Raw genomic sequence first — 16,533 nt, 5'->3', positions numbered from 1 at the left:
TCAAATTCCACTTAGGCTATAAAGGTAAAAGAAACCACCAAGTTTGTATAATTCGGTCGATGTGAGTTGGAGGCATTTAAGATGATATTTTCTTAAAACAATATGTTTTATTTCATTCACAGTTTTATCATTTTCAACATTGTATATTAATACTGAAGACATCCAAACTATTAAAAATATGTATGGAATTATGTCGTAAACAAAAATGTGTTTAACAACATGGAATGTTTTATACTTTGGTTTTTTCAAAGTAGACAGAATTTACTTTGATGAGTTGCTCACGCTTTGACCTTCTTTCCATCAGTCTCATTAGTTAGTTATCTAGAATGTTTTTTCCAAGAATTTTAAAGTTGTTGGCTTGTTGGCTACAATTTCTTGGACTCTCCGGTCAAAATCATCCCAAAGCATCTCAATTGGATTTAGATTTCTATCTATTATTTATTTAAATAAACAACGTATATAATGTTTACATTTTCAAATTAAAGAAAGCATACTACAGGGTGCCGAGAGAGGAGTTCTGGAATTGTATGAGGAAGTCAGGTGTGGCAAAAAAGTATGTGAGGTTGGTGCAGGACATGTATGAGGACAGTGTAATAGCAGTGAATTGTGCAGTAGGAATGACAGACTGGATCAAGGTGGAGGTTGGACTGCATCAAGGATCGGCTCTGAGACCTTTCCTGTTTGCAGTGGTGATGAATACACTGACGGACGAGGTCAGACAGGGATCTTAGTGGACTATTATAGTTGATGATAATATTGTGATTTGTGGTGAGAGTAAGGAGCAGGTTGAGAAGAGCCTGAAGAGGTGAAGGTACATGCTGGAGAGAAGGGGAATGAAAGTCAGTAGGAGTAATACAGAGTACATGTGTGTGAATGAAAGGGAGGGCAGTGGAGTGGTGCGGTTGCAGGGAGAAGAGGTGGTGAAGGTGGATGAGTTTAGGAACCTGGGGTCAACAGTGCAAAGTAATGGAGAGTGTTTTAAAGAAGTGAAGAAAAGAGTGCAGGCAGGGTGGAGTGGGTGGAGAAGAGTAAAGCCGGAGTGATTTGTAATAGAAGAGTATCTGTGAGAGTGAAAGGGAAAGTTTATAGGACTGTGGTGAGACCTGTGATGTTGTATGGTTTAGAGACAGTGGCATTGAGTAAAAGACAGGAGGTGGAGCTGGAGGTAGCAGAGCTGAAGATGTTGAGATTTTCATTGGGAGTGACGACGATGGACAGGATTACAAAAAGTTTATTAGAGGGACAGCACATGACGTTTTCGAGACAAAATGAGGGAGGCGCGATTTAGATAGTTTGGACATGTATATATATATCGGTATATCGGTAGAAGAATGCTGAGAATAGAGTCACCAGAAAGGAGGAAAAGAAGACCAAAGAGGAGGTTTATGGATGTGGTGAAGGGAAGACATGCAGGTGGTTGGGTTGAAAGAGGCAGATGTACAGGACAGGGGGTATGGAGATGGATGATCCGCTGTGGCGACCCCTAATGGGAGAAGCCGAAAGAAGAAAAAGATTATTATTCTTATTATTCTTATTATTCTTATTATTATGTCTGCCATTGTACTTTGTGTAAATAAGCTATTACTTTAGAAACAATACTGTATTTGAATAAGAACATTAACATTTAACATTCTAATGACTAGGAGCTAAAAGCAGGTTTAAAGATGCTGTTTTACGACAATGAATCACTATCTTTTAGCAGCTGTACTTTTGATGTAAATATATATTTTATATGGTTGCAACACATTGGAGAATTCCCCCCCTACACACACACACACACACACACTCACACTCACCCTAATACCATAAACATGAAGGTATCCATATTAATTTTGTAGCCACATCTACTTTATAAATAATACCTAATCATAACTAGACCATTATAGAACCACTGGTGAGGAAAGTTGGATGACTTGCTTAGCAGTGATGCAAGGAGGTGTGTAGCAATTGTGTGACTCAGTAGCATTACTGGAATTTATAAACCTTGTGTTAACTTCCTGTTCACTTTATCAAACACACCTTACTTTATGTATGTATTATGTTAACCATTTAGAGACTGTGGCTTACCTGTTTGTTCAAGAAAAAACTATCTGACCAATAAATTCTTCTTTATCAATGTTTATAGTCCATATGTGATCTCTGATGGACTGAAATATAAATGTTCTGATTCAATTCTTCATTGACCATTTTATGCCTTTTTGTTCATACATTACCCCCAATGTGTATTTATGGTGGTAGATGTTTTGGGTTTTTAGACAAAAGTCTATCCAGTGCTCTCATCTGATCATCTGAAAATTCTGCTTAAACAAAGCAGGCTCTGAAACTTCAACACTAAATACTCGGCATCACTGCCATTGCATTATCTTACATGTTGCAGCATATTGTCATAATGTTCTGTCAACAATCTTCAATGCTCTAACTGAGGGAAAGAGGTTGTTCCCCAAAATCTCGCAATACATGGCCCCGGTCATCCTCTCCTTAATACAGTGCAGTCGCCCTGTCCCATGTGCAGAAAAACACCCCCAAAGCATGATGCTACCACCCCCATGCTTCACAGTAGGGATGGTGTTCTTTGGATGGTACTCATCAGTCTTCTTCCTTCAAACACGTTTAGTGGAATTATGACCCAAAAGTTCTATTTTGGTCTCATCTGACCACATGACTTTCTCCCATGACTCCTCTGGATCATCCAAATGGTCATTGGCAAACTTAAGACGTGCCTGGACATGTGCTGGTTTAAGCAGGGGATCCTTCCGTGCCATGCATGATTTCAAACCATGACGTCTTAGTGTATTACCAACAGTAACCTTGGAAACGGTGGTCCCAGCTCTTTTCAGGTCATTGACCAGCTTCTCCCGTGTAGGTCTGGGCTGATTTCCCACGAGGTGAGATCTTGCATGGAGCCCCAGTCCGAGGGAGATTGACAGTCATGTATAGCTTCTTCCATTTTCTAATGATTGCTCCAACAGTGGACCTTTTTTCACCAAGCTGCTTGGCAATTTCCCCGTAGCCCTTTTCAGTCTTGTGGAGGTGTACAATTTTGTCTCTAGTGTCTTTGAACAGCTCTTTGGTCTTGGCCATGTTAGTAGTTGGATTCTTACTGATTGTATGGGGTGGACAGGTGTCTTTATGCAGCTAACAACCTCAAACAGGTGCATCTAATTTAGGATAATAAATGTAGTGGCGGTGGACATTTTAAAGGCAGACTAACAGGTCTTTGAGGGTCAGAATTCTAGCCGATAGACAGGTGTTCAAATACTTATTTGCAGCTGTATCATACAAATAAATAGTTTAAAAATCATATATTGTGATTTCTGGATTTTTTTTTTTTTTTAAGATTATGTCTCTCACAGTGGACATGCACCTACGATGACAATTTCAGACCCCTCCATGATTTCTAAGTGGGAGAACTTGCAGAATATCAGGGTGTTCAAATACTTATTTTCCTCACTGTATATATATACAGTATATATATACAGTATATATATATATATATATATATATATATATATATATATATATATATATATATATATAAATACAAAACTAATTAAAAATGTTCTTACCTAATGAATGTATCCAGGCTGAAGATCCACATATAGAACACAAGCAGAGAAAAGATGATGATGATCATGAATGTGTCTGTTCTCAGTCATGTTTACATCACTGACTCCCTCTGTCTTATCCACATTAACCCCAAACTTCTTGCTGTCTTCTGCCTGCTGATTCTTATTTCCGTAAAGAGTGAGAGTCAGGACTTTATACACCAGTGGATTGAAAAAGACGCGCAGTAACAGGTAATCGGTTGTTCGGCTGAAATCGGCTCGCAGTGAAGAGAAACATTTTATAATTCACCAAATCAATGGATTAAAACTAAAGTAACGAGTCTGTTTTGAAAATGTAAGAAGTAAAAAGTACAGATATAAAAATGTAATGAGTAAAGTAAAAAGTTGTCTGAAAAATAAATAGTGGAGTAAAATACTGATACCAGAAAAATCTACTTAAGTACAATAACGAAGTATTTGTACTTCGTTACTTCCCACCTCTGATTGGGAGTGACAAGGATGGACAGGAATTAGATTAGAAATGAGTTTATTAGAGGGACAGCGCATGTAGGACGTTTTGGAGACAAGGTGAGGGAGGCGATATTCAGCTGGTTTGGACATGTGCAGAGGAGGGACACGGAGTATATCAGTAGGAGAATGCTGAGGTTGGAGCTACCAGGAAGTAGGAAGAGAGGAAGGCCAAGGAGGCGGTTCATGGATGTGGTGAAGGAAGACATGCAGGTAGTTGGTGTGACACAGGCAGATGTAGAGGACAGGGGGTTGTGGAGACGGATGATCCGCTGTGGCGACCCTTAATGGAAGAAGCCAAAAGAAGAAGAAGCAGTTCAAGATTTGTATCATGTAAATACATTTTTCCCGTGTGAGAAAGTGTGCTGTTCTTTTTCTGAAAGAAAAAAACAACAATTATCTGGCCTTTGTCCGTTATGCCTGACCCCTATCCGTGTGACATCAGTGTGGGCTTCTCCATTCCCATAGGAGGAATGGAAACCCAACACCAACTCAAACTTTAGCACCGAAATCATCAAACACATCCCAAAAGATTCAACATGAAAGTATTTACGTTTAAAAGGTGAACTTTTCCTTTAAACCTCCTATTATTGTCGCATGTTAGTGACTGTTTTACCACCAGCATATCAGGTGTTGGGCTTTTGTTTGATGCAAAAGGTGTGGACAAGGTGTGGGGAGAACATTTGAAGGAATTGTCTAACATCTGAGTGATATTATATCATATGAAAATTAATAATATATCATATAAAAAATGTGCAAGGTAGTATGTAGGTGCGGTATAAAGGGTTTATCAAAATCATAAATTATGTATGACTCAGGGAGGGAGAATCTTACCTACACCCACCCACACACACACACAGCGTCATTGTTAAGGTAGCATTGAAATCCTGGAGCCACCTCCTAGTACAGGCACAGCTCTGACTTCATTTCTGGTCTTTCTCTAACCATTACAACACTTCTGCTGGGCTTCAGGGACAGAGGTAAGACACAAATCGTCTTATTTTGTTGCTTCTGGAATTAACCGATGTACCGGAACAAAAGCCTAAAGGCTGTTATTTTGTAGCGGTTTTTGTTATTACTTCCGTGACAAAAACAAATCTATTTATCCCGGGTTAGATTGGCTTTAATAACTCGGGGAAACTTGTTTTGCCTTTATTTGTCCCGCATGTACTACGGAAATATAGTTATAGTTCTGCCTTCATTAGTGGTTTTTCATGAACGTCTATTTCTTCTTTTTGTTACTTCCGGCTTCTCCCGTTAGGGGTCGCCAAAGCGGATCATCAGTTTCCATACTAGTCTGTCCTCTACATCCTCTTCTTTTTTCTTCTACCTCTTTTTCTCCTTCTTCTTGGTCTTCTTCTTCTTTCGGCTTCTCTTATTAGGGATCGCCACAGCGGATCACCCGTCTTTACATGGACAAAAAGGTGGACACCTAACATGTGCCATGCTATTCCACATTTAGTCCCAATTTGTTGTTATAATAACCTCCATAACCAATGACCTTCTGAGATGTTCCATTAGTTGTTGGAAGTGTGTTTGTGCTCATTCAACCACAAGAGTAATATTAAAATCAGATACAGACTTTATTAATGGCCTATATCATTCAGCTAAACTTTATTTTTCCCACATGTACCTGAGACCAAGCTTTTGGGAAATATAGTTAACGTGGTGTTTTCATTTTTTGGATGATTGGTTCATGAACGTTAAATTTTTGGTCTTGATCTATATGGATAACACTTCCAGTCATTTTGAATGTTTTGATTCAATAATTTAGTCTTCTGTGTGATCTGCTTGCCATGTTTCCTGTTGCAGACCATTGCAACTTTGTGATTGATCCATTTCTGATCCATATACACTACATGAACAAATGTTTGGACACCTGAAATATATACTATTGGATGTGTCCTCCCATTCCATTTTTACTTCCCATTTGCTGTTACAATAACTTCCAGTCTTCTGGGAAGATGTTCTCTAGATGTTGTGGTGTGCTTCACTAAAGGGTTAGATCACCTGCCAATACTTTATTTGTCCCACATGTACTGTCGTGGCTATAGCAAAAGAAATGGCAATAGCAAAAGAAATAACACTGTGAATGTGAAAAGTGATACAATAATTATTAAGGATAAAATAAAATAAACAGAAAGAAATAGCAAAAGAAATAGCAATGTGGGATAAGCTACAAAAAATACCTTAGTACCTGAGAACAAGCTTTTTGAAAATTAGTGAATATTAGCTTTTTTTTCATTAGTGGATATTCATGAACGTCTACTCTAAGATGGTCTGCAACACCACCATTTTGAATGTCAAGAATTGTGTAGTGTTGTGTGTGTGTGTGTGTGTGTGATTAGCTTTCCATGTTTATAGTCCATTGCAGCTTTGTGACAGATCCATTCCTGATCTATATCCATATACGCTACATGGACAAAAGTTTGGACACCTGAAATATATAATTAGATGTGCCATCCCATTCCACATTTGCTCTTCTAATAACCTTTATTTATCTAGGAAGATTTTGTTGTGGATTGTGGAGTTTTGTGTTTATTTAGCAACAAGGACAATAGTAAAGTCAGGTACTGACTTTTACTAATGAGTTAGATAACATGGTTTAACATTATTTGTCCCACATGTACCTGAGACCAAGCTTTTGGAAATATAATTAAAATTATATATATGTCTTCTCTGTCCATATTTTACACCTGGTTAATTAAAATAAATAAATAAGTTGTTTGCTTTTTTTGGAATCCATGCTAGTTTAATGGCAAATCTAGACTAGTAGTGTTTTTTTTTTCTAGTCACCTGAAAGTCATTGCTTTCTGAGAGTTATAAACTGAAGTCCAAGTTCATACGGTTAATATTAAACCCGTAGGTTATATCATTGGTGAAACATAAAGGCTTTTTATGTTGTCAACAACAGATTTACTTTTGGAACAGCCGAGAAACAAGTGCTGCCTTTGCATTTTATAAAAGATGCGCGAGACGCCGTGGTACAGACTCTTCATTTTCCTAACATGTCTTATGAAGGCTGCAGAAATCCAAGGTGAGATTAATTCCATGATTTTATTATTACTCCCTAGGAAGACTTTACTGTATATATTACTATTGTATGTGGTCATCTAAACGTCTTCAAACCAGGCTTCAGGTTCTGGTTTTATACAGCATCTGTAAACACAGATATTACACCTGTATGCAACATAAAAAAAATCGTACAATTCATTATTTGTTAATCATATTTCTAATTTGCTAATCTGTTCTATTTGTTTTACATCTGTTAAAGTGTTTTTGTTCAATTTTAGAGAGCTGCAGGTCAAAAAGGATCTTTTTATAGAGCTTGTTTTTACACGTCACATTTAACATAAGTTTAAATGAATATAAAAATAAGGTGTTTGTGTAGAAAGCTATTCATGTTTATAAAAGGTTTTGGATACAGGTATATTACATATCTAAACACATGTAAACATTAAAAATGTATAGTTTACTAGATAAAAAAAAAACAAACTTAATTTTAATACCAAACCTCTGCTGAAGTCTTCTACATTTGCACTGTGAAAGTGTTTGCATGTTTTTTTGTCATGTCTAGATAGATAGATAGATAGATAGATAGATAGATAGATAGATAGATAGATAGATAGATAGATAGATAGATAGATAGATAGATAGATAGATAGAGGGAGGGAGAGAGGGAGAGAGAGAGAGAGAGAGAGAGAGAGAGAAGCATAACTACGCTCGGTATCAAAAAGCTAGAATTCTTGTTCCATGAGGTCTGATGTCAGGTGAATAAGTATGAGTCATAGTCACTTAGACTAAACCCTAATTATTTAAGTTTTTTTTCCAGTACGTCACTTTAGAGAAACGTGTAAATGCAAATATATACCAGAGAATATGTTGTCACTGATCCAAAAGATTAATGACAAATGTTTTGCACAATTTTGTCTCAATCTAATGAGTATTTTAATAAATCATAATTGACAATTGTCTCTTTTAAGGTTTAAAACTGTTGGTATTTTGTAAAATGGATAATTAAAGTCTTTTTGTGATCTGCATTTATCTTTATAATGCATCATTTTTTTTTATACATATTATATTTTCATTCACTTTCTCAGCACAATGTGTGAATCCTAGCGTCGGGGGAAACAGGGTTATAGTTGATGACCCGGGCCTGATGACGCATCCGGCTAATACCACTTTAACCTTCAAGTGTTCTATTGGTTATAAGCCTGTGGATTCAACAGCTTCCAAGACAATAACCTGTGTTGGAACCGTGTGGACCAACCTGGACCTTACTTGCACAAGTAAATGTCCACATAGACATTTTCTCTTTCCTTGTCATTTAAATATTTTTTATGTTTAAACTTTAATTTAATAATTTTCTTAGTTTGTTTGTGGCTTTATTTCCTCTTTAATAGAAAGCATAGATTATGACCAGAATACAAACCATATATATAACTCGCATATCACTTTTGAACAGACTGAAATTCCTAAATCTAAACCTAAACAATAAGGTGATAAAGTATAAATTATACCAATGCATGTATAAGTGGCAGATATTAATAGTGGAACCACTGACTAGAAAATAAAGACCCCAGCTAACAGTTGTAGTCAGTTTGTTTTACTCAATTATTTTCTGTTGCATGGCTATAATGTTTGCTTTTGTACTGTATTTTTCTGCACTTTAAGAAAAGTCCTGTGGATCTCTTCCTGATTTGTCCAATGGAAGGTATACTTTTCCAGATGGAAATCTGTTTGGTGCGACAGCCATCGCAGTATGTAATGAAGGGTAAATTTATTCTTAATATTATCTCTTTTTTGTTTGTGTGCATTGCATTGTGTTTATGTGGACTTGTTTGCACATGTGCATGCATGAAAGGTCACATATTTACAGCATATTATTTGTCTAATTGTAGATATATGATGGTTGGAGTAAATACTAGAAATTGTCGTGACAGTGGATGGGATGGAAGAGACCCTGTGTGTGAAGGTGATAAAAGATTTCTGTTAGCTAATAAAAACTAAAAAGCAAAAAAAGCAAAAAAAAAAATTTTACAAACTGCTTGGAGCCGCATGTTTCAACAAATTGTTTTTTTTTAGTGGTGAAATGTTTGCCACCTCCCACTATGCAGAATGGAACTTTTGAGCCAGTGAAAGATTTCTACAATTATAAGGAAGTAGTCACATACACTTGTACTGAAGGTTACACTCTCGACGGAAATTCAGAAATAACCTGTTCTAACAATGAAACCTTTCAACCTCCTCCTCCTCCTCGGTGTGTATGTGAGTTATGCCGCGTTTTTTACTTTTTTTATTATATGTTTATTGTTTTATTATTTGTTATAAGATGTTTTAAAAATTAAAGATTCTGCTCTTTTTTGTGTTTGTAGTTGTGCGGTGTGACACACCCGACATTAAAAACGCAGTTCGAATCGAAGGGAAATCACCACCCTATGGATATGGAAATTTTGTCAAATACAAATGCAATGACGGGTACACAATGATTGGAGCTGATTACCTGGTCTGTGAAATAAACGGATGGAGTCCACCTCCCCCCACTTGCACCCGTAAGATTAATCTCTTTATATCCATAAGAAATTTGTCAATTGGTTATTCTTGTAGAAAAAACTGAGTAATCCAAATCAATCAATTGTTTTAGATGTAATGTTTTCTAACTACTTTTATTCTTTTTTTAACTCAAAAAAGATCACTCATAACTGAAGAGAAATCTTTTATTTTTTTATACACTGGTTTATAGAAATAAGTGATTTCTAAGCAGGTGGTGTTTTTTAGGAGTAATTGTTATAGAATTATAATTATACATATAGCTATATATGTATATATAGCATCTATAACTGCTACAGGAAGTTATACTAACGTCACCTTCACATCCATTCAAATTATATAGTTTCATGTATTTTATGACATACAGTTAAATGGGTTTCATACGATCATAATGTCTGTGACTGCACCTATACGATTAATCGTATCGCAATCCCGTTGTCAGCTTGTGCGATTAAATGACGACAAATGTTACGATTTAATAAAATAAATAAGTGCATGTGTGGACACAAAGTTTCTGAGAACAGGTTGCCGTTTTACTGCACCGCTAACAAAAAAAAACAAACAGGTAAAGATGGATGCAAAGGAGACTGACACTGAACTTCTTCTCCTTCTTCTTCTTCTTCTTCTTTTGGCTTCTCCCATTAGGGGTCGCCACAGCGGATCATCCATCTCCATACCCCCCTGTCCTCTACATCTGCCTCTTTCAAACAAACTACCTGCATGTCTTCCTTAACCACATCCATAAACCTTCTCCTTGGCCTTCCTCTTTTCCTCCTTCCTGGTTCCTCTTTTCCTTCCAAACCATCTCAATCTGGCCTCTCTTACTTTGTTTTTATAACGTCCTACATGTGCTGTCCCTCTAATAAACTTATTTCTAATCCTGTCCATCGTCGTCACTCCCAATGAAAACCTCAACATCTTCAGCTCTGCTACCTCCAGCTCCACCTCCTGTCTTTTACTCAATGCCACAGTCTCTAAACCATACAACATCACAGGTCTCACCACAGTCCTATAAACTTTCCCTTTCACTCTCACACATACTCTTCTATCACGAATCACTCCTGATATCACTCTTCTCCACCCACTCCACCCTTGCTTTTCTTCACTTCTCTAACACACTCTCCATTACTTTGCAATGTTGACCACAGGTAGCTAATCTCCTCCACCTTCTCCACCTCTTCTACCTGCAACTGCATAAGACCGACACTAAACTGGTATCCAAAAATCCCTACCTTTGTTATATGGCGATATTTTAGCTTTAAGAGCACCAACACTGGGCAGAGGAAGAAACTGTTTAAGATTTTCTCAATTAAAAGTTGCTACATCACGCATTCCTTTCCTCGTACTCACCCCTGGGAGACACACCCAATTATGGTAATGCACATCTTTCCTTAACATAACACGCACACACTCAAGGATTGGCACGCCTTTACCTGGCAACCTCCACACACCTTATCTCTGCCTGGGATATCTCTCTCTTTCTCTCTCGTGGCTGAACCCTGGGCAAGAGTTCTTATTGTCACCCCCAATGTCTCTTCCCTTCAACAAATCATTAGAAATCTTCCATAAAAAAGTTATGATTGCAAAATTTCCTCAATTTAAGTATTTTAACATATTCTGCCTTACAATTATTATTTAATTTACGTATATATTTGAATGATGGAGTTTAAAACACCAATTCTTTTAGCCATGTTTCAGCATCAGACACTTACAAAGCTTCTTGTCCTTGTCATAATTTTTCTTCACTTGATCTTGAATAAAACATTTATGTCCATATATGTAATATTTCTCCCTCATGATTTTCTAAATTACAATTGTTTCAACCAATGTGGTTTATTGGAGAGAACCCTTGAAGCAAAGCAGATAACATGGTCATATAAGAGCATACAGAAACTGATTAACATTAAAACAACGCTTCTATTATTAATTATTTATAATAATAGCCCAATTATGGTAATACCATGAGTTTAAAAAGATATATTAAATTTACTCTTATAATTTCCACTATTATTTCAAAAATGCCCTGTGGAATAAAACATGGTTTTGCAGTATGCTAACCTTAACAGCACAGGGTACCTGTAATGGTTAACAAGATTGGCAACACTTGCAGACAAGAGTAATGATGTAGAAATTCAATCTGTGGTATCAAGGTGGTCATTGCGAAACATTTGATTTTATATTTCTTTAGCCATTTCTATGTTGATTTATAAGTATGTTTAACCCCTTATCTTTCTAAAAGCTTTATTTGATCTTCCTAATAGAAGCTACAAGGTTATGGGCTGAAACTAACAGCTAACACTAAACACTGGCCCTTTCTGTTGCTAAATTCGGCTCAATTCTGCCTAATTTCTTAAAATTCTGTTCTCATCATACCACAGCACAATAATTGTTGTAGTTTTGCTGAAGCATGTGGAAGTTCAGTTACTGCATTTAGAAAGAGTGGTCTCAGGAATTTTTGCAACACTTCCAGACAGGTTGTTATGAAAGTCGTCAAGCATAACAATCCACTTAACTATGCGATTCCGAAACAGTGTTTTCCCCTCCATTACCATCGCATTTTAACAGTGTGAAGAGACGATCCTGAGTCCTGACAACTTTCCAACTGTTTCCGAAATCAGAAATTTATTTGACATGGCCGTAATTTTGCTTAAAGGACAATGTCTTTGTGAGCTCTACATCACTCATTCGGTGTTGTGTCTTTACTCTTGTAAAATTCGGAATTCTTTTCTATGCATTTTTTTTTTTTTTTATGTTGTCCTTCATTTTGTTATAGGTACCCAAGTTGCACCCACCACACCTCCACCATCAGACGGTAAGTTATCTGCTGTTTGGGCTTGAAATTAGTAATACCAAAGCGAACTGAGTGGTGGAACAAAATAATGCTTCGTTCATTTGCGTTCATTTGCTTTCCGAGTCAATTATAATGGCATGCACACTCATACACTGAATGACATTATTAATTGATAATTATTTTAATAATTAAATTATTTCTTCATTTATAAAATACTCAATGGCTGCCTAGGTATTTCTCAAACATGCAGCATGCTATTTCTAAATATTGCTTGCATGAACCCTGAAGTGTTGCGTCTTCAAGATACTTCATTCACATTTGCCCGCCGCATTCCTTTCCTCGTACTCACCCCTGGGGGGGACACCTAATTATGGTAATGCACATCTTTCCTTAACATAACACGCACACACTCAGGGATTGGCGCGCCTTCACCTGGCAACCTCCACACACCTTATCTCTGCCTGGGATATCTCTTTTCTCTCTCTCTCTTTTCTCTCTTTCTCTCTCTCTCTCTCTCTCTCTCTCTCTCTCTGGTGGCTGAACCCTGGGCAAGAGTTCTTATTGTCACCCCCAATGTCTCTTCCCTTCAACAAATCATTAGAAATCTTCCATAAAAAAGTTATGATTGCAAAATTTCCTCAATTTAAGTATTTTAACATATTCTGCCTTACAGAGACAATTATATTTATTTAATTTACGTATATATTTGAATGATGGAGTTTAAAACACCAATTCTTTTAGCATCAGACACTTACAAAGCTTCTTGTCCTTGTCATAATTTTTCTTCACTTGATCTTGAATAAAACATTTATGTCCATATATGTAATATTACTCCCTCATGATTTTCTAAATTACAATTGTTTCAACCAATGTGGTTTATTGGAGAGAACCCTTGAAGCAAAGCAGATAACATGGTCATATAAGAGCATACAGAAACTGATTAACATTAAAACAACGCTTCTATTATTAATTATTTATAATAATAGCCCAATTATGGTAATACCATGAGTTTAAAAAGATATGTTAAATTTACTCTTATAATTTCCACTATTATTTCAAAAATGCCCTGTGGAATAAAACATGGTTTTGCAGTATGCTAACCTTAACAGCACAGGGTACCTGTAATGGTTAACAAGATTGGCAACACTTGCAGACAAGAGTAATGATGTAGAAATTCAATCTGTGGTATCAAGGTGGTCATTGCGAAACATTTGATTTTATATTTCTTTAGCCATTTCTATGTTGAATTATAAGTATGTTTAACCCCTTATCTTTCTAAAAGCTTTATTTGATCTTCCTAATAGAAGCTACAAGGTTATGGGCTGAAACTAACAGCTAACACTAAACACTGGCCCTTTCTGTTGCTAAATTCGTCTCAATTCTGCCTAATTTCTTAAAATTCTGTTCTCATCATACCACAGCACAATAATTGTTGTAGTTTTGCTGAAGCATGTGGAAGTTCAGTTACTGCATTTAGAAAGAGTGGTCTCAGGAATTTTTGAAACACTTCCAGACAGGTTGTTATGAAAGTGGTCAAGCATAACAATCCACTTAACTATGTGATTCCGAAACAGTGTTTTCCCCTCCATTACCATCGCATTTTAACAGTGTGAAGAGACGATCCTGAGTCCTGACAACTTTCCAACTGTTTCCGAAATCAGAAATTTATTTGACATGGCCGTAATTTTGCTTAAAGGACAATGTCTTTGTGAGCTCTACATCACTCATTCGGTGTTGTGTCTTTACTCTTGTAAAATTCGGAATTCTTTTCTATGCATTTTTTTTTTTATGTTGTCCTTCATTTTGTTATAGGTACCCAAGTTGCACCCACCACACCTCCACCATCAGACGGTAAGTTATCTGCTGTTTGGGCTTGAAATTAGTAATACCAAAGCGAACTGAGAGGTGGAACAAAATAATGCTTCGTTCATTTGCGTTCATTTGCTTTCCGAGTCAATTATAATGGCATGCACACTCATACACTGAATGACATTATTAATTGATAATTATTTTAATAATTAAATTATTTCATCATTTATAAAATACTCAATGGCTGCCTAGGTATTTCTCAAACATGCAGCATGCTATTTCTAAATATTGCTTGCATGAACCCTGAAGTGTTGCGTCTTCAAGATACTTCATTCACATTTGCCCGCCGCACTCCTTTCCTCGTACTCACCCCTGGGAGACACACCTAATTATGGTAATGCACATCTTTCCTTAACATAACACGCACACACTCAGGGATTGGCGCGCCTTCACCTGGCAACCTCCACACACCTTATCTCTGCCTGGGATATCTCTTTTCTCTCTCTCTCTTTTCTTTTTTTCTCTCTCTCTCTCTCTCTCTCTCTCTCTGGTGGCTGAACCCTGGGCAAGAGTTCTTATTGTCACCCCCAATGTCTCTTCCCTTCAACAAATCATTAGAAATCTTCCATAAAAAAGTTATGATTGCAAAATTTCCTCAATTTAAGTATTTTAACATATTCTGCCTTACATAGACAATTATATTTATTTAATTTACGTATATATTTGAATGATGGAGTTTAAAACACCAATTCTTTTAGCCATGTTTCAGCATCAGACACTTACAAAGCTTCTTGTCCTTGTCATAATTTTTCTTCACTTGATCTTGAATAAAACATTTATGTCCATATATGTAATATTACTCCCTCATGATTTTCTAAATTACAATTGTTTTAACCAATGTGGTTTATTGGAGAGAACCCTTGAAGCAAAGCAGATAACATGGTCATATAAGAGCATACAGAAACTGATTAACATTAAAACAACGCTTCTATTATTAATTATTTATAATAATAGCCCAATTATGGTAATACCATGAGTTTAAAAAGATATATTAAATTTACTCTTATAATTTCCACTATTATTTCAAAAATGCCCTGTGGAATAAAACATGGTTTTGCAGTATGCTAACCTTAACAGCACAGGGTACCTGTAATGGTTAACAAGATTGGCAACACTTGCAGACAAGAGTAATGATGTAGAAATTCAATCTGTGGTATCAAGGTGGTCATTGCGAAACATTTGATTTTATATTTCTTTAGCCATTTCTATGTTGATTTATAAGTATGTTTAACCCCTTATCTTTCTAAAAGCTTTATTTGATCTTCCTAATAGAAGCTACAAGGTTATGGGCTGAAACTAACAGCTAACACTAAACACTGGCCCTTTCTGTTGCTAAATTCGTCTCAATTCTGCCTAATTTCTTAAAATTCTGTTCTCATCATACCACAGCACAATAATTGTTGTAGTTTTGCTGAAGCATGTGGAAGTTCAGTTACTGCATTTAGAAAGAGTGGTCTCAGGAATTTTTTAAACACTTCCAGACAGGTTGTTATGAAAGTGGTCAAGCATAACAATCCACCTAACTATGCGATTCCGAAACAGTGTTTTCCCCTCCATTACCATCGCATTTTAACAGTGTGAAGAGACGATCCTGAGTCCTGACAACTTTCCAACTGTTTCCGAAATCAGAAATTTATTTGACATGGCCGTAATTTTGCTTAAAGGACAATGTCTTTGTGAGCTCTACATCAATCATTCGGTGTTGTGTCTTTACTCTTGTAAAATTCGGAATTCTTTTCTATGCATTTTTTTTTTTTATGTTGTCCTTCATTTTGTTATAGGTACCCAAGTTGCACCCACCACACCTCCACCATCAGACGGTAAGTTATCTGCTGTTTGGGCTTGAAATTAGTAATACCAAAGCGAACTGAGAGGTGGAACAAAATAAAGCTTCGTTCATTTGCGTTCATTTGCTTTCCGAGTCAATTATAATGGCATGCACACTCATACACTGAATGACATTATTAATTGATAATTATTTTAATAATTAAATTATTTCATCATTTATAAAATACTCAATGGCTGCCTAGGTATTTCTCAAACATGCAGCATGCTATTTCTAAATATTGCTTGCATGAACCCTGAAGTGTTGCGTCTTCAAGATACTTCATTCACATTTGCCCGCCGCACTCCTTTCCTCGTACTCACCCCTGGGAGACACACCTAATTATGGTAATGCACATCTTTCCTTAACATAACACGCACACACTCAGGGATTGGCGCGCCTTCACCTGGCAACCTCCACACACC

General features: G+C 36.5%; 1 protein-coding gene across 10 annotated transcripts in view; it reads left to right on the top strand.

Annotated features, from left to right (window-relative positions):
• Positions 1-4,919: 4,919 nt before the first annotated feature.
• Positions 4,920-16,533, top strand: part of LOC310741613 (membrane cofactor protein-like) — a 59,286-nt gene continuing 47,672 nt past the window's right edge. For 8 of the 10 annotated variants that reach the window (XM_083569585.1, XM_083569586.1, XM_083569588.1 and 5 more), the window contains exons 1-7: positions 4,920-5,053; positions 6,988-7,110; positions 8,174-8,362; positions 8,748-8,847; positions 8,975-9,048; positions 9,159-9,341; positions 9,449-9,625. In XM_083569585.1, the coding sequence (XP_083425711.1) occupies positions 7,041-7,110; positions 8,174-8,362; positions 8,748-8,847; positions 8,975-9,048; positions 9,159-9,341; positions 9,449-9,625 (793 nt within the window). In that variant the 5' untranslated portion in view covers positions 4,920-5,053; positions 6,988-7,040. Of the gene's footprint in view, positions 5,054-6,987; positions 7,111-8,173; positions 8,363-8,747; positions 8,848-8,974; positions 9,049-9,158; positions 9,342-9,448; positions 9,626-14,226; positions 14,266-16,064; positions 16,104-16,533 lie in introns of all 10 variants that reach the window. The other 2 variants (XM_083569581.1, XM_083569589.1) reach the window with 1 other exon arrangement.

This window comes from Silurus aristotelis, assembly GCF_946808225.1.
Source record: "Silurus aristotelis genome assembly, chromosome: 19".
Lineage (NCBI taxonomy): Eukaryota > Metazoa > Chordata > Actinopteri > Siluriformes > Siluridae > Silurus > Silurus aristotelis.
Note: the sequence above shows the minus strand (reverse complement) of the source record. Positions and strands in the feature narration are given on the sequence as shown.